The sequence below is a fragment of the Passer montanus genome, unplaced genomic scaffold (genome assembly GCF_014805655.1).
Source record: "Passer montanus isolate IOZ18808 unplaced genomic scaffold, ASM1480565v1 scaffold33, whole genome shotgun sequence".
Lineage (NCBI taxonomy): Eukaryota > Metazoa > Chordata > Aves > Passeriformes > Passeridae > Passer > Passer montanus.
In genome coordinates this window covers 4267612-4285346 of record NW_024368041.1, presented here as the reverse complement: position 1 = coordinate 4285346, position 17735 = coordinate 4267612, and the positions used below count along the sequence as shown (strand labels likewise).

Here is a 17735-nt window from a genome sequence, read left to right as displayed (position 1 = left end):
AAACAGCCCAGAACCACTGGAGTTTTCATTCCAGCTTAGGAAGAAGGCAGAGCTGCTCTGCAAGGAGCAGAAACAAAGGCAGTCCTGGGGGTGCATCCTGTCTGCAGCTGCTGTGGGGGAGCACCTCCAGGCTGCTGGGGACATTTCCGAAAGGCGACGTGAAAGCGATGCTTTCTCTGAAGCCTGAGCCGCAGCTTCAAGCCCCTTGTTGGGGCCTATTGTTTCCCAGGAGGGAAGGGAGTATGGGAAAACCTGCAAAACGGGACACGTAGCCCCAGGAGTTTTTTAACGTTTGCAATCAAAGGACATATAAACAACAACTAAATGTGCAAAAGTATCCGTCACAGGCACTTAATACCTCCATCCTACAAAGCCGTGAAATAACTCGTATTCTGCTTCCATAGAGCTGAAATTTAAGTACCTTGGGGGCCAGCCGTTAGCTTTAATTCACTTTATACAAAAATCCCCGGGAATAAAAGAGAGCTGGGTTTTCCTTAGCTCTTCCCTGCCGTTGGTTTCCTTCAGCTCCCCGCTACACATCCACTGCAGACGGCAGCTGCCGGGGCTGGCACGGCCAGATGCCATCACCGCCCGGGCTCGGAGGGAGCCGCGGCTCAGCCAGCGGTGTCCCTGTCCCACGCCGCGTCCCGCGGGAGGGGCGGACCGTCCCCGTCCCACTCCGCCCGCGGGCGGTGCCGCCAGGTGCGCCCGCCCCGGCGCGGCCCCGGGGGGGCGGCCGCGGCTTCTCGCCCCACCCCGCCGCGCCGGGAGCTGCCGCCCCCCGGCTGAAGTCCGGTGCCGCCGCGCTGAGCCGCGCCGTGCCGTGCCGGGGGTGCCGTCACTCGGCGCTTCCAGCATGCTCCTAAGATGGCGGTAGCGGCGGCGGGCGGCGGCGGGGGCGGCCGGGCGCAGCGCAGCGGCTGGCTGGAAGTTTTGGTGCGGGAGCGCTGGCACAAAGTGCTGGCCAACTTGGGCGGCGAGGCGCTGGTGCTGAGCGGCGAGGAGCGCTCCGACGGCGCGGCCCACAACGGGCTGGGCGGCGATGGGACGGCGTGCCGCGGGGCCGAGGGCGGCGCGGGGCCGGCGGCGGTGCGCACCGCCTTCACCGACCCCCCCGAGCAGGTGCCCGAGGCCATCTCCAACAAGAAGCGGTGCGTGAAGGTGCTGAAGCAGGAGATGGGCGGACTGGGCATCAGCATCAAGGGGGGTAAGGAGAACAAGATGCCCATCCTCATCAGCAAGATCTTCAAGGGGCTGGCGGCCGACCAGACCCAGGCTCTCTACGTGGGCGATGCCATCCTGGCCGTGAACGGCACCGACCTGCGGGATGCCACTCACGACGAGGCGGTGCAGGCGCTCAAGCGGGCCGGCAAGGAGGTGCTGCTGGAAGGTAGGGAACGGGGCGGGCCGGCAGCGGGGCTGTGGGGCGGGGCGGCTCGGCTGCCCGAGGGGCGAGGGGCTGGTCCCGCGCATCTCCTGCTGCTCCTCCGGGCGGCTTTCCAGCGCGGAGAGTTCGCACCCTGTACCCTCGACGGCGTGTGTTATGGACACAGGGACGAGCGGGATCCCGGGGCGCCGGGCTTCAACTTTCCGCGCTCCTGTCCGCCGGCGCAGCCCCGCAGCCCCGTCCGTGCGCGGCCGGTGCGGGCTCCGCAGCCCCCTGCGGTCGCGGCGACGGGTCTGAAGCTCCCCGTGGGAGCCTGACCGAGCCTCCTGCAGGGTGAGGGATCTTCTGGATCTGCCGTCGGGACGTTTTCACATATTTTCAGCCCAAGAAAGGTGGGGAGAGTTGGGTACTGTGAGAGGAGAGCTTAAAGAAGTGAAGGAACCCCCCTCCTCCCTTGCCCTTAAGGGAATGGCTTGGGTGACTTTGCCCTAGTCATCTCGAAACGCCCGACACCACCCTGTCTCCAGTTCCTCCTTCCACCACCCTATTCCCGATCAGGGATGGGGGGTGGGGGCAAAGCGGCTGAAATGGAGCTGGCCGTGCCTCACGGACTCATCAGCCATCCCTGCAAAGCAGCGCCTTTTCCTTTCTCAAGGGTGACAGAAACAGTTTTGTAAAAGTAGCCTTAGAAATGAACCTCGGAGGAGGGAGCAGACGCTGGTGTGCGAGGAGGACACGTGGAGGGAGGTGTCCCCCAGAACGGGACGGATGTTGGCGGGGAACAAGCACAAAAGCAGAGCCAGGTTCCCTCAGAGCACGAGTTCCTGAGGAGAGAGGCGTGCACAAACGTCTAATCCCTGTCTTTTCACAAGGACTAATTCATTTGCTCCACCTGCGAGAATGATCAGCTTCAGAACTGCCCTTGGCGTGTGTGTGATAAAGTGATTACATATTTGCCCACAAGTTCATTTACCCGGAGGTCAATGGCATGTGAGGCATGCTGCAGCGCTGCCTTCCCCGTGCCATCGCTTTCCTGCGGGCTCTCCCGCCTCGCTGTACCTGTAGCCCTTTCGGTACCGCATATTTCTTCACGTGTGTGTAGTTTTTTTTTTAATTTTTTTTTTTGTGGTTATTTTGAGGAGGAAAGGAGCTGCTGCTGGCTGGGAGGTGCAGCTGAGGATCAGCCATGAGCAGCCAACTAAAGTTACATAAAGTTACAGGAAAAGTTTGAAAGGGAGAGAAGGTGAGAAGTGTATTCCATAGTAGTGTGTGCTGAGAAACTCTTGTTGTCCTGTGACAGTGAAAACTGGAGGAGTTAGTGCTCCATGAGGATTAAAAAAGCTGAGGACAATTGTGTCTCCTCTCCCTCTGTGCCCTGCAATACCTGCAGGACCAAAGTGCATCTTGTCTTGCCTCGCTGCAGCTGAATTGATTACAGATTTACCTCTGAAGTATTCGTATCAACTTCTCTGGGTACTCTGAAGTGGGGCTGTTGCATCTAAATTTTATCACTGACTTGTTTATGCAGTGTAGGGGCTTTCTGGGGTGCAGCCAGGTAATGGATGGGCTTTGCTGTGGCCTAATGAGTAATGTATATAGTCTATATAATGTATATAGTGCTTGCAAGTCTTGCTCCCTCTGTGTGGTGCCTGCAGCAGCAGCACCTGAGCACGGTGCTGCTGGGCGAGCCTTAAAAACCCCTCCGTTTTCTTCTGGGCTAGGAGTGGAGATGGAGGTGTTTCAGTGGGGACTCTAAGCAGCCTTCTTCACTCCTTTTGACATCACAGCTATCTTGCATTTCTTTGCTCCATGCTGAGGTGCCTCAGTAGTTGTTTCTGCTGTTGAATTTGTAATTTGTGAAATGAGAGTGTATTTCAGTAGTGATCTCTATGTAGAGTGAAAATATTCTGACACTGTGCTGGTATTTTGTCCTGCCTTTCTCTTGCTATTTCAGCAGAGGAACCAAACCAAAGGCTGGCCCCAGCATGGCCTGGGAGGGCTTCTCCCTTCAGTGGGGACCACTCCACATGAATGGCTTATGAAAACAGGCAGCTTAGAACAATTCTCTGCGATTCTATTGCCCACTTCGAAGCTCATTCTTCAGCAGCAGTATCTAAAATGGTATTTTTATTAATAAAGGAAGGAAAGTGCTAAAGTTCTTTTTACTCTTTAAAGTATACAAGGGCAACACTTGATTTTCCTTTCCTTACAGACAATAGGATTTTTCCATTTCCTGACTTGTTAGAGAGTTATGTATGGCAAAAAGCAGTCTGTGATGGGGCAGGGCAAGACCCTTGTGCAGCTCCTCTCTAGACTCTTTCTCCAATTCACAGAGCAAAGCCAGCATGTGTTTCCAGGGTCAAAATGCAAGATTCACATTTTAGGGAGATTCTGAGATTTGTTTGTGACTTCCAGCCCAGGAAAGCCAAATTTGCAAAGACATGGCAAGGTGTAAAGCACAAGAAACACATTTCATGGTGCAGCAGGACTCTGCATTGTGCATTCCTGGAAAGGGTCTTACTGTTGAGTGTTTCCTAGAGGTTATGGCAGGGAGGATGTGTCTCAGTGCACCCAGTATCAGAGTGCTGGAGCCTGCCTGTTATATAGTGTCCTGCCTAAAACTGCTTGCTCAGTGGAATGAGGCATTTACCAGCTCAGCACTAAACTGTAGTCTCTCCTGCATTCCTGTGCAGGGAGGAAGGGAGTGGAAAATCCCTCCCCAGTCCTCTGCACCCTGTGTGGGAGGCAGGGCTGGCACCCGGGTGGGTGGCAGGAGGAGGAAGGTCTGTGAAGAGAAGGAATCAGGCAGTGCTCCATTTTAACACTTGCCCCTTTTCCTGCACTGATCACTGTCTCTGAGCTGATGGAAAGAGAGATTTGCTGCAGGGTCAGGGGTGGTGTAGCTGCAGCAGCTGTGCTGATGGGGGGGCCACAGCTGTAAGAGAGACCCTACTCCAACAAATTAATATCCATGCTGGGTTGTTCTGTCTTCTCATTTTCCATCCCTTGTGTAATTAACCTACTAAGCTGAGTTCCTTCTTACAGGTGTGGTCTGTGTAGTTGGCTAGGGTGCCTTAAATCCAGTAGAATTTGGTAAATGGATGGAAAATAAGGCAACAGGTGATACTGCCTTAAGAGGAGCTGTAAGGCAGAAGGTTGAAGAGGAGAGGGGGGTGATGAGGAGGGAGGACTTGAGCCCTTAGAAATCATTCTGTCTCCTCATCTGCAGGGATAGACCGCTTCTGCCTGCAGGATTTAATTTCCTGTGAGTTTTTCATCACAGCCTGGGTGTGGGGAGCAGGCAGAGGGAGCAGGGGTGGGGGTAGTCCTGATGTTGGGCTTGTCAGCCCTGGGTGGCTTCCCAGGTGTTCAGAACAGCAGGATGGAGCTTCTCACCAGCATTCAGGGGCAGAGGGAATTTCCCTATGTGAGAGACAAGGCACACCCTCCTTGTACAATACATATTTACAGGTGTGGAAGGAAGTTAAAATTGTCCTGACAGCTATTGTTTGTACATATAATTTCCTTGTGGTTCTGTTAAATTTGGGCTTCTTAAATAAGCACTTTGGAAAATCAAGCAGCCCCTCTCATGCTGTGTGAAGCACATTGCATTCAAGTGACTCTCAAGACACCAAAGGTGTTTGTTTTTATCAAAGCATCCTGGGTAAGAACAGACCCTTGGTGTGCTCTGTAACCAAGCTGGTTGTGCTTTACTTGTATTCTCTATGTGTTCAGTGAAAAAAATGAAAACTGGAAGTAGCCTATGCTAATGTCAAACAGGACCCCTCTGCATGATGCTGCAGAAAGAAAAAGAAAGAAGAAGAAAACCTGCATTAGTGAATTTTGCTATCTTTCTGCAGGGTATTTTCCTCTGACTTGTTTGATGTGTGTGGGTGAGCTAGTAGTGATGGTGGTGGAAGGTACGTACTGGGAAAAGGAGCATCTTCTTAGTGTTGTTAGAATTTTAGTGGTTTTGAATGATTCCCAGTTAACTCAATTGCAAGGTTGGTGAAGAAGTGGTTTTTGGCAGCCTCCCTGGGTTTGCATCAATTTCCCACAGAGAGGCATCCCCCTGCACAGTGAATTTTAGCATATGGATAGTAGCCTGTGGTCATCTCCTGTGGCATTCTTGGGACTAAGGCACAGCTTTGAAACAAAGTAAGAATAAGCATGGTGCAGTTTGTACTGTAGTAACATGTATTATTTTCCAAACAATACTTCTGTAAGAATTGTAAGGATTCTTCTCTTCCTAGCTGTTTTTAATTTTCTCTGGGTGAAGCAAAGCAATTGTATCTGTGTGAATTACATGTTGAAATAGTGTAAAATAGGTATGGGCTTCTTGTTGGCTGTAGTTTTCAGTCTTATCTGATTTTGTGTTTCTCTCAGTAAAGTAGTGACAACAGGAGATTTCTGAGGGATAACAAAATGCAGTATTTTTTATTTATCCAGAACGTGAGTCTCCTGCAAGTACAGAGGAAAAATGAGGCAGAGGGCACTTAAGAAATGCATATGTGACATAACTAGTTACTACAGTCAGGGCTGTAAGTATCAGTGATTGCAAATTGTATGAATAGTTATTTTTTATACTTCTAGTATAAGTATGGACAAAACACTTTATCTTTTTTTTTTTTTTTGGGGGGGGGGTTGTTTGTACCAGCAAATATGCAGTTAGGGAAATGCTGTATATTTAGAAGCTGTATATTTCATTACTCATGTAGCTGTCCTTGGCACATATCACTTTGAAAGTGAAATTGAAAGGGGAAGGAGCAGGTAATCTTATTCTAAGAGTCCCAGGTCTACGCAGTTCCTTAGAATCTCAGTTTTGATTGTTTCAGCTGCCTGCAGCTGATGGGGAAGGTTGAGTGACAACACTTGATGTGTTTTTCATTGATTAGATTAGATTACAGGCTAATTTAGCAGTCCCGACAGCCTGTATCACCTTTCACAGATAAAAATCAGTACATCCTCTTTGCAGTAATTCTTGTATGAGTCCTCTGTCTCAGTTACTCTAAAGAAAATAAGGCACGTGTGGGCAACACGTTCCTGGATTTATTTGGACCAAGTGCAGGGTGTCCTGTCAACCCACCCTGAGAATCATATACTAAGCCCTATAGAAGCAACTTACTACCATCTCCTTGAGGGTGCTTAGAAGATTAAATATGTCTAGAGACCTGGGATTCAATTGTACATACAGATTAAACATATTAAGTATCATTAGAAAAGAAAAAAACATGCTTTAAAATCCCAGTCATTATTTCTTTGTGAAAATGAAATTTAAATCCTGGTATAACTCTTTAAAGAATCTTTAAACCATGAGAGTAAAATTGAAAGCTGAAGGCTTCTGCTATGGTTAATAAAACAATGTTTGTATCTTTAATTCTGCTAGGGCAGGTGCCTTTTCTCTGAAGGCCATTTCCACCCTCTCAGGACAGCATTTTTACACAGGTGATGCCAGGGGCACTGGCCTCTTCCCAGCCCTGCTGCCCACTGGGTTTGGGTCAGAGATGCTCACTGCATGTCTGTCATCAGGGACTGATGTGGAGTGTCCAGAATTCAAACCAGTTTGGATTTGGGACTGCCCAGCTTAGGTGCTGATACCAATAGATTGATGGTTTCAGGTGTAAACTGGGAATGAGTTTTAACTTTCTTTTATTCTCTTAATCTCACTGTGTCTATAATACATGGTGTGGAACTTGCCCTCCTAGTAATGTATCTGTAAATTTGGCTGTAGTATAGCATCTGTTTGTGTTCATTCAGAGCTCATAAGTATTGGAGAGTTTGCTCTATTTGTAACCTGTACCAGTAGTCAGTCTGCTTCCAGGCTTTAAAAACACATTATTTCCATTCCATTTTTCTAATTTAGATTTCTGATCATAGGATTATTTTGTTCTTTATTCTGCAAGATTATGTTGCCATGGCTACTTGTTAGAATTGGTACAGCTACTTCAGTAGAAGGGAAATTGGAGGAAACAGTAGTTCAAGAGAGCAATAGCATAAGTGAACAAAATGTGATGAGAACAAAGCTGTCCCAATACAGCGTGGAGGACTCTAGCTTTCCAAGCCTGAAACAATTCCTCGAGCCTCTCAGAAAAATAGTTGGTGAAGAAGGCATGGTAGCAGTATTTCTAGAATGCGCAGAAAATCCTTTAGCTACTTATCATACAGAGTTTTGAGTAGCCCATGGAACATAGCTTTGCTGGCCTTGACATGGAGATGAGCCAGGTTCTTCTTTTCGCCCCTCCCAGCCCCACGTTGGTGTCACAGCAGCTGTAGCTGGTGGGAAGTGAGCTTCACTTGGCTCAGCTATATCCTCTCTCCAAACCTTGAACTGTCGAGCAGAGAAAAATACTTCTGCCAGCATAAGGTGTGCCTGTGCTAAGGTCTTTAGCAGGACATCTGCTCATAGAGCAATCAGGGACAGCACTGTACTGTTACGGCAGATTGGGAAAGAGTTAAGACTTGGAACAGTAGGAATAAATTGACTTGTTTTGGCAGAAGCACATCGTTGTAAAGATGAGAAGGAACATAGGGGAGTGGCAGCATTTGGTACATGCCTTGAGGAATGTCAGTGCAAGCAAGGCAGTTTGAAGATGTTCAAGATGAGGCTGATTTGGGCTAGAGAAGTCTGAGAAACTACAAAGGATGTAGAAAGCATGGAGTGCTACTTGTCATTGATGCTGCCTGTTGGAAGGTGTGTTGTGAGCCTCCTTCATAAGTGTGTCAGCTGCTGTTCTGCAGGACTGGGAAGGCTGCTCTATGAGACCATATCTCTGTGCTTTAAAAGATGGTTAATAGCTCAGCCTTCTTTACCTTGCACTTCTGGGAGAGAGGATTAATTGAAATTATGGCATCCAGATCTTGCAACATCTCAGAGTCCAGCAACACTGTATAATGAACAGGGACACAAAAGTTTGCTTGTGGGGGAAGTTGGGAAAAGGCAGAATTGGTTTGTTCATCATCTCATTAGCAATCAAAACATAATTTTTTCCAGAACATAAGTTAATAAACTTGTTTTAAAAGGGTTTAATCAGCTGTGACTAGTGAATCAGATTGCTTCAACACTAGATACTGCCTCGCAGTTAGGTTAAGCTTGTTCCTTAACATAAATTCAATTAAGGGACAGAATTTCCACATAACTCTTTGGCAGATACGGATTTCTGACTGCTGCTTCTGTGCACTTCTGTAACAGTCTGGCTTTAATTTTGTCTGTCTAGAACTTGAACTACTGAACTGGTTACGGCTCTGTTGCACATATGCTAAGGGCACAACAAAGTAGGTCACTGCCAAAGAGGCACATCTGTACTGTACTGTTGGGTAAAATGGAGTTTTTAATTGTAAGGAAATGAGCCAGAAAAGTAGATGTGGAAAAACTGTCTCTGATTAGAAATGATTAACATACAGCACATTCCTTCTAAAAATGATACACAGGTTTTTGCTGAACTGTTGGAAGTTGTGCTTGTTGGCACAGCTCTGAAAGTCAGCAGAACTAAAGCTGTGGCTGTTTATTCCTCTCTGCTTTGGGATATTTCCTTCTGAAAATGACATGCATTTGAGCAGTAAGGCAGCACACAGGTGAGTAACGTGTGTGTGTGTGCATCTATGTAAACAGCTTCTGTTCACTTTAAAGGCAGACTGAAAATTGGTAAATTCCTGATATGGTGTAAGTACCTGAAAAACAGATTTTTTTTTTTTCCAAGTATCAGAAACCTAGAAATATATAATTACATTAAAAAAATGTAAAAAGTCAGTATCAGAATATAAATTATTTTCTGGCAAAGGAGACACAACTTACCTGATTTGTTTCAACAGGTAACATGATCTGTTGGAAATATTTGTCAGCCTCATGTGCCCTTTCAGGGAAATGGGACCATTAGTTAAACTTTATGTTCCATTTGCCATAGGCACATACAGCTGGTGCAGTACCTATTTTGGCTTTTAACATAATCAAGAAGTTATGAGAGCGCATGGAAAAGCTGCACCGTGGAAATAACGTAGATACTTTAGTCAGAATTATTTCAAGAATAGCTATTTCCAGGATGATTTACTATACTGACATGTATTTAAACTTCCATTGGCTCTGATTCTGCAAGAGGAGCAAGAGACAGCTGTGTGAAGGTGCTGGAGAGGTTTAGAGTTATCCAGCATGTGTCTTATGAGGCTGCTTTAAGCTAATAGTTTTAACTCAGACAGTGAAAGTTTAATCTGTTTATCCTGGGTTTTGGGCTTTAGTCCCCATTAAACAGCCTGGAGACACAAAGCTAGCAGAGGGACTAGCAGGATTGTTGTGGCAGATGTGATTTCCCTTATAGCAGGCAGCTTCCCTTTGGTCTTACTCTTCCCAGGTAGAAGCCAGAAGGATCCTTCTCTTGCTGATGTGAAGCCAAAGGAGGTATTTAAGTAGTGGATGTTCGGAAGTATTTTCCAGGAATTAGGTGAGCAGGATTTGCCTTCAGTACTTGTGGCTTGATTGCTTTGTGAGGTTTTTTGTTTGATTGATTTTTCTGTTTTGGGGGATACTTATTTGGGTTTTTTGTTTGTTTGTGTGGGGTTTTTGTTTTATTTGGTTGGGGCTTTTTTGTGGAGGATGCTGTGAACAGAAAAAAAAGTCTCCAAATTACAATTGTTTTCCGAAGAATACATTATTCTTGGTAACTACCTGTCCCTTTTAACCTACTTGTCCTGTCTCAGTCAATGATAGATTTTCCTGGTGCCCGGTCTCCTCCTCCATCTGTGATAGGTGGCTGGGATGAAGAAGTGCCTGCAGAGACCCAGCAGGATTCCTACCACATAAATATATACTTGAACAGAGAGACACAGATGTGTTTACATCACACATACTTCTGTAATGAACAGTCCCATCAACAGGTATTCCTTGTTTGGTGCTTGACCTTCATACGTGCTCAGGGCCAGCGTGGCAGCTTTAGGCTGCTGGGGCTTTGCCAGGTCTGGAGAGGCTGAGCTGATGCCTGTTACCCATTGGGTCTCTCTGCTTTTGGGCTGTTGTGGGCTGTTCTAGCTCAACACTGCAGAGGTTGTGGAGTCTCCCTCAGTGGAGATATTCAGGAGCAGTCTGGATGTAACCCTGTGCAATGTGCTCTAGGGAGGTCCTGCTTAAGGAGGAAGGAGGTTGTGGAGTCTCCCTCAGTGGAGATATTCAGGAGCAGTCTGGATGTAACCCTGTGCTCTAGGGAGATCCTACTTAAGGAGGAAGCTTGGACCACATACCCCACCCATGGTCCCTACCAGCCTTAACTGTTTTGTGATTCTGTGATTCTTACTCTGTATCTCAACTCTGGGAAGACTTTTCCAGAGCTGGGGATGTGGCTGTTTGTGATCTCTGTCATATTAGAGTCAGAAAGATGTGCTTATGCAAGAGAAGGGAAGCAAGCTTCAAGCTGGAATGACTTAGATGTTGACAACAGGCTCTTCATTAAGAGCCCCAGGTGTTATTACTGTGTTTTGCCCAAATTAAACTCTTCTAGATTTAGAAGTTTAGGTAAATGGCCAAACAGTTAACATACCCCAAATTTTTGAAGTCCTGAGCACAGTGGTAAGGACTGACGCAAGCCATGCTTAAACCAGATGAAAGAGCTAAAGGTGCTGCAGATGTCTCAGATAATAAGCTTGAAGCCACTGTTGCTCTCATGGCTTTTGTTACCTTTACTTTGCAGGAATAGTGGTTGGGTTACAGGCTGATGCTCTTGGGATGTTTGTGAGACAGAGCTCTCATCTAGCTCTGGCGACAAAATCTCTATTCCTGTCTTGAAAGAGGTAAAAAACCTCATGGTAACTTCACTCTTCATGTTTGTGAAATGCTGGAGAAGTGTCAGGTCAAAAGCAGCCGTAAAAGCAAATAACATTTCAATATGGGAAGAATGCAAATGAAAGCAACTAGTTTTAAGAAGCTCCCTGTTGTTCAGTGAACGGCTGTCTGTGTAAATAAGCCAGACCTAGGTGATGTGTGGGAACAGGTCATAAAGAAAGCATTGAAGTAACAAACCAGAGGAATTTCCACTTAGCATGTTAAAATCAACCCTGAAAGTTTCCATTAAGAAGAGTCATAAATTGAAGTTCTAAGAGATGGAATATAAAATATCCCTGAAACTAAAAATGATCGTCTGACAGTTTTATGTTTCCCTTTCACTCTGTTATATCTATTTTAATAAGCATGTGGGATAGATTATCAAAAGAGCAGCACTTTTTTTTTGAAGTCTTGAGGAAATAAATAGTGAGTGTGGGCATTTTATAAATTACACCAAATAAAAATAAACTGAAATTGATTCTGGGCTTTGCCTGTGTTCAGACTGCATTGCTAGAATCATTCTGTTGATCTTGTTTTATATATGTATTGAACTTTTCTGCTAGGCATACCATGAAATGTTAGTATTTAATGCTTGAGTTTTCATTCAAGTACTGCCAGAGCTTTTTGTCTATGTGCATAAATAGTATTGAGACCTTAGAGAAGTTTCAGAGTTCACTCTCTTTACAAAAGACTGGGGAACAAATACCTTTTGGTTTTTGAGGGAGGAAAGGAAGGGCTAACTTGAAAACCCACAGGTTTCTGTGGGAATTTTTATGATGTTTCAATTTGAAATAGCATTTTATATCTAAAAGTTAATCAATTTTCTTTGAAAATGCTGATTTGAACTTGCATTTAAAACCTTTTATAAGTAGAATTTTCTGTGTAGAAGAGCAGAGAATTACCCAATGTTCCATCTCCTCACAGAAAATTTTTGCAGTCACGTCATGTTTATCACAGGAAATTCTCATAGCCAAAAAGTTTTGACCAACTCAATGTAGTAATTTGTTCCCATTTTGTTAAAATACAGGTAGTTTCAATAAGTGCAGGTATTTATTCAGTTCTTGGAAAATTTAGATATGCTGTTCTCCTTAATCACTTTGTTTTGTTACTTTTCTGTCAATATGCACACTGTATGAAGTAGATAAGGATGTATATTTGGTATGAGCCAAGACAAATATGCTTCCAGTAGAGAAGTCACAAGTGATACATTATATGAATTCCCATAAGACATTTACATTTGATCTTTTCAGTTAGTCATACTTTTGGGGGAATGCTTCCTTGTTTGTCTAAAACTCACAGTGGAAACCTTGAATACAGGAGGAAATGAGGAAGATACTTCTGAGGTCTCTAAAACTTGCATAAAATAGCTCTTTTAGGTGTGATTTTAATATCTTCTCAATGCAGCTGTAAATTAAGTTGGTCTCACTACCTTTTTACCTTTTTCTGTATTAAAGACTTCATGTAGAACTCTGTATGTGAAGGAATCAAGTTAATGAAGCCATAAAGGATGGGAAATTTTTTCTGTGGGGGAATATGCCATATATTATTTTGTTTCTTTTTGCTTTCTTTCTGTTCACTATTGCATTGGCTGATGTTGGTTTAGGAATGCCTTAAAGTGTAGCTGTTAAATTCCAGAGCTGACCTAGCCCTGGTGTGGGCACAGCTGTAAATGTGTCAGCAAATGTCATAGGCACAAGGTGCAGGTGGGCACACGCAGCTTGCATGCATGTTGTACATGCATTTGCTCATATCCAAGACAGAATTTGTTTGTTCTCAAGGCAATGTAGATTAAGTTAATTGTTCTTTGGAAACAGAAATAGAGCCTTGATTATACCTGCACTGGAGGAGTCTCGGGCTGATTCATTTGCTGAAATGCACCTGCAATTGTGGTTTTTCTCAGGGTCTGTGTTCCCCACCCAGACCCTGCTGTCCCTGTCCAGTTGTCTGTGGCTGAGCCTCTGGTGGTGAGACAGTGATGGCCAGGCTGGTGGGGACAACCTGCCCTCTGCTAGAGAGTGCCAGGAAGGGGAATCAGCATGGAGCAGGAGGTGGGAGAATGAAAGCCACCTTGTCTTCAAGCTGGCATGAACTTTCCCATTAATTTCCATGGGATTAGGATATTTTTTAGCAAGCAATAATGACATAAATCACTGATGGGGGAAGAAAGATGCTGGTACAGCTTTATCTTTTCCCCAATACCTACTGTATTAGTTCCCCTTTAAAATAGTATGAACAGCTCTTTGGTCCTGGCTGGGTGGCTCACCTGGCTGGCTTTCTGCTCCGAGCTGTCCATGGAGTCTCTGTTACCCTGGTGCTTTACTGTGCCCAGCAAACCTGGCTCCCTACTCTGCCTCCCCAACTCATCAGGCTCTCCCTCCTCCCTTCCCGCTCCTTCAAACACTGATGAGCAAAAGCTTTGTAAAATACATGTGGCAGCAGTTCAGTCTCCAAGTTCAGCCATTTCGTGCAATAGTAATTGATTAAACAATTGTTGTTTCTTTATTTACAGTTCTGTGCTAATCACAAAGGTTGAATAGCTCTGCAGTTGTATACGTGCTTCAAGTTGTGAGTACTTGTATCAAATTAGAAAATATAAAAATTTTTCTTCTACAAACCTCCTTGCTTTCCCTAAAATTCCAGGGTGACAGATCAACAGCTTTTCAAAGGATGTTTCAAGTCTTGTTTCTCATTCAGAGCTAAGCCCTGACCTCTTCAAGAGCAGAAATACACTAAAAATAATGTTTCACTGGAGCAGAAAGCAGTCACTGTTTGTGGAGACAACAAAACTGGTGGAGGCTGGTTTATTAAGTTTTTTGTGTTTTTGTTTTTTTCTAAAAAGCTGCACCCAGCAGAGATTTGACCCCTTTCATTTGAACACAAGGTTTGTAAGTACCCTCATGCCATGTCTGTAGAACTGTCCATGCATAGATGATTTTCCAGAAGTTTGAGTTTGCAATTGCCTTGGTGCCATTTCAGTATAACGTGCCAGACTGTGACAGTCATCAGAGGTGTTCTGGGTTTGCAGAGTACACCAAGCCCAAAGTCTCTGCATGGCTTGTCCCTAACCCAACAACACAATGTCCCTCTCCCCACTGTGGATATCATTTGCCTTCTGACTGCATCGTTTAGGATGCGAGGCAACAGCAGAAAAAAATTGATATTTATCGGCCTGATTATGCAGGAAAACCTGCAGTTGTAGCTGAACAAGTAATTGCATAATCAAAATCTTGGCTTGCTGACTTTGTCCAGGCTGTGCTTTGTGTCTGAGCGCTGGCAGAGCCCTGCTGGGGATGAGCAGCGCTTCCAGGCAGGCTCCATCAGCTGCTGATGGCTGCCTGGCTAACAGCCAGACCTGATGGGCTTCCTTGTCTCTGAAGAGGTGCAAATTTGTGACCACAGTTTAAGAGTGATTGAAGAGTGACAGAATTGGTATCATCTCAAGAAAGTTGAAGCTGCAAGTCTGTATTTTGTGCCTGAGGTCTCAGGGGAATTTGGGTTAGCTCAGAAGCCCTGAGGTCTCCAGGCCTGGAAAGAAACACAATTACCTTGTGGAGCTTTTTATTTTAAATATAGGCATCATTAGAAAACATGGAGATTTGAAGCTAAGCCATAAAGTTAAACCTGTAATCATAGCTTTGGAGGGTGCTGCAAAGAAATCTCTTACAGCATTACATGAAGAATACCCAGTTAAAATATAGTAACTGATTCTGAAAAGTCAAATGAGACACAGCTCTGCAATAATAATGCCATGTATTTTGAATGTTATTTCCTTTATAAATGACAGAATAACAAAATGTAAATCTGATTCAACTGCACTTCAGCTGCAATGTCCCTGGCATTGACTCCTCTGGGGATCAGTTCTGATGGAAGTTCCCTGTGGTACAGCTTGAGCCCTGTGAACAGCCCTGCTGGAGGACATCTGTGTGTGAGCCACAGTGGCCAAGGAGGCTGGAGAAAAGAGGGCCTGTTGGTCTGCTTGCTCTGCAGATGAGAGAGGTATACAGAGTGATAGAACTGTTTAGGATAGAAAAGACTCTAATTGAGTCCAACTGTTAACCCAGTGATGCCAAATTCACCACTAAGCCATCCCTACAATTCACATCCACGCATCTTCAAATATATTCAGAGATGGTGACTCCACTACTTGCCTGGGCAGCCTGTTCCAGTGCTTGATAACTCTTTTTCTGTGAAGAAATTTTCCATATTATCCAAACTGAACTTCTTCTGGCACTACCTCAAGCCATCTCTTCTTGTCCTGTTACTTGGGATAAGAGATTGGCCCCCATCTTGCTACAAACTCATTTTAAAGACTTGTACAGAGAAATAAGATCTCGCTTGAACCTTCTTTTCTCCAGGCTGAGTACCCCCAGCTCTGTCAGTCATAAGACTCCTGCTCCAGACCCTTTCCCAGCTCCTTTGCCTTTCTTTGTTCATGCTTCTGTCCCAGAACCACTTTCCGCCATGTCCCTGTTCAGTATCGTAGGTGGTGAAGGGGATGGAGCCTGGGAGGCACTGTCAGCCCCCTCAGACCAGCTTTCCTTCCAGCTGCCTTGTGCTGTGCCTGGATCCGTGGTTTCTATGCACAGGTACTTCCTGAAAGTAAGGGAGGCCCTGCAAACAGAAATAGTCTCCTCTGTAGGCTGAAGCAGGGTGGGCAGGCAGCAAGGCCAGGCAGAATGCCCCAACCTGCTCTGCAGTGTGTGTGTGGGCTGAGGTTTAGTGTGTACACGTTCCTCTGTCCACGTCCTGATCCTGTAACTACATAGGTGAGGATGACCTTTGCATATGTAATGTCTTTCATGTTGATTTCATTAAGGCTAAGTTTGGGTAAGGATATGCAAGAAGAAGAGCCATGACTTTGTTTTCTTTCTCCTGTGTGCATGCGAGTGCTGATTGTACTATATAAAGCTGCTTGCTGTTGAGCCTGTCCCCGTTCAAGGTGATGAGAAAAAGGGTTCATGTTTTTATTATCATTCCTCCCCCCTCCCTATGCTGCACCAAAACAAACAAGCAAATGCTAGCAATAGCCAAGGAGAGAAGCAGCGTTTTGCAGATCATAGCTTCTTCTGCTACGAAACACATAGCCATGTTTAACTTCTTTTTAAAGAGTGGAAATGTTGAATATACAAATTAAAATCCAGTTTACACAGTTGAGATTTCCATGAGCACTTCACACAAGTGTTCTCAAAGTGCAGTGTTTGAAATAATGCCATTTGCTAGGAACAGTCTTGGGGGAAATGGGACAAGCCCTGTGTTTGTACCCTTCCCCCTTTGACGCCAGCCTGTGTCAGCCAGGGCTGCAGCCAGCTCTGAACAGATCGGCCTTTGTGTCCCCAGCACAAACATCCCTCTTCTTTCTGAGGGAACGGGCAAAATGGGTTCTGACCAGCACAACCAGCTGTTTGCAGCTTGTTGGGCAGCACAAGAGAGACAAGTGGCTCCTCTGTGTCCCAATGCTGCTACAGAGACAGAGCGAGCTGTCGAGCAGGCAGTGAAACAGCTTAAGTCTTTACAAAGTTTAATATCGGCTGTGAGGAACTCAGCTGTGTCACAAGACTCCCCAGCTTGCTCTGCACAAGTTTTCTGCTCTGGTTGGAGCTTTGGAGCTGCTTCACTGCCCTGAGTGGTGCAGAGGTGCATTAATGCCCAGCAAAGCTGCTACTGGTCATTTCTTTCCTTGGCAACTTAAATCGTCAAGTGTTTAGTGGGAATGCCTGTTGTGGGAATAACTTAAAACTTAGAAAAGCCAGTAACAACACCTACCCTTGTTACTTCAGAAGGTGTGCCCTTGTGAAATTTTGGAGGAGATCTGGAATGATGTAAAAAGTCTAATTTTATTTAGTCTTTTCATTTATATGATGCCTTACACTGATACTATTCAAGTGCTTGGTATTTTTACTATACTTAAGTAAACTCAGACTTGAGTTATTCCCCTGGCCCAAGACTTATTCACCATTCTTCCTGAGTGTGGTGTAGCTTGCAGCACATTTTGCCATCAGCAGCAGAGAAGTGGGATGTCTGGGACTGTAGTTCCAGCTTTGCCAGTGTCGTTTGCATGGCTCCTTTATCTCAATAATACATCAGAGGAAGAGTAGGAAGAGGAAGGTGCTTAAAAGCCATGGCTAGCCATAGCACTGCTCAGACTGGGATCCCCACTGCCTGTCCTTGCCACTGAGCCTGGCACTTTGTGAGCTGCTGAGGTGGATGGGGCTGAGTCTCTGTAGCCAAGTGTGGAGTGCTCCCATCACCAGGATGAATGCTTTTCACACCCTACCTGTCTTGCAGGGAGTGTGCTCTGATTTCTGTGCACACTATTTGTGCTCCAGTTTCTTCTAACACAGTTAATGATGAGAAGTCAGCCTGGGATGTGGGCAGCCATGAGGCTGGATCCTACAGAAAATGTGTGCATCACCTCCAAATGCCTGTCTCTATTTGCAGCAGTAGTGATGGGCTGTGAGAGGTGGGCCCAAGCACTTGGCTCCCAGGGTAGGCAGTATTATTAATGTCCAGTAACACTAATTAAAGACTGAGTGCTGAAAAAGCTTT

At 45.6% G+C, this 17735-nt stretch overlaps 1 protein-coding gene across 1 annotated transcript in view; it reads left to right on the top strand.

Annotated features, from left to right (window-relative positions):
* The first annotated feature begins 736 nt into the window (after nucleotides 1-736).
* Nucleotides 737-17735, top strand: part of SNTB1 (syntrophin beta 1) — a 112285-nt gene continuing 95286 nt past the window's right edge. The window contains exon 1 of the mRNA XM_039715419.1: nucleotides 737-1390. Coding sequence (XP_039571353.1) covers nucleotides 868-1390 — 523 coding nt within the window. The 5' untranslated portion in view covers nucleotides 737-867. The remainder of the gene's footprint in view (nucleotides 1391-17735) is intronic.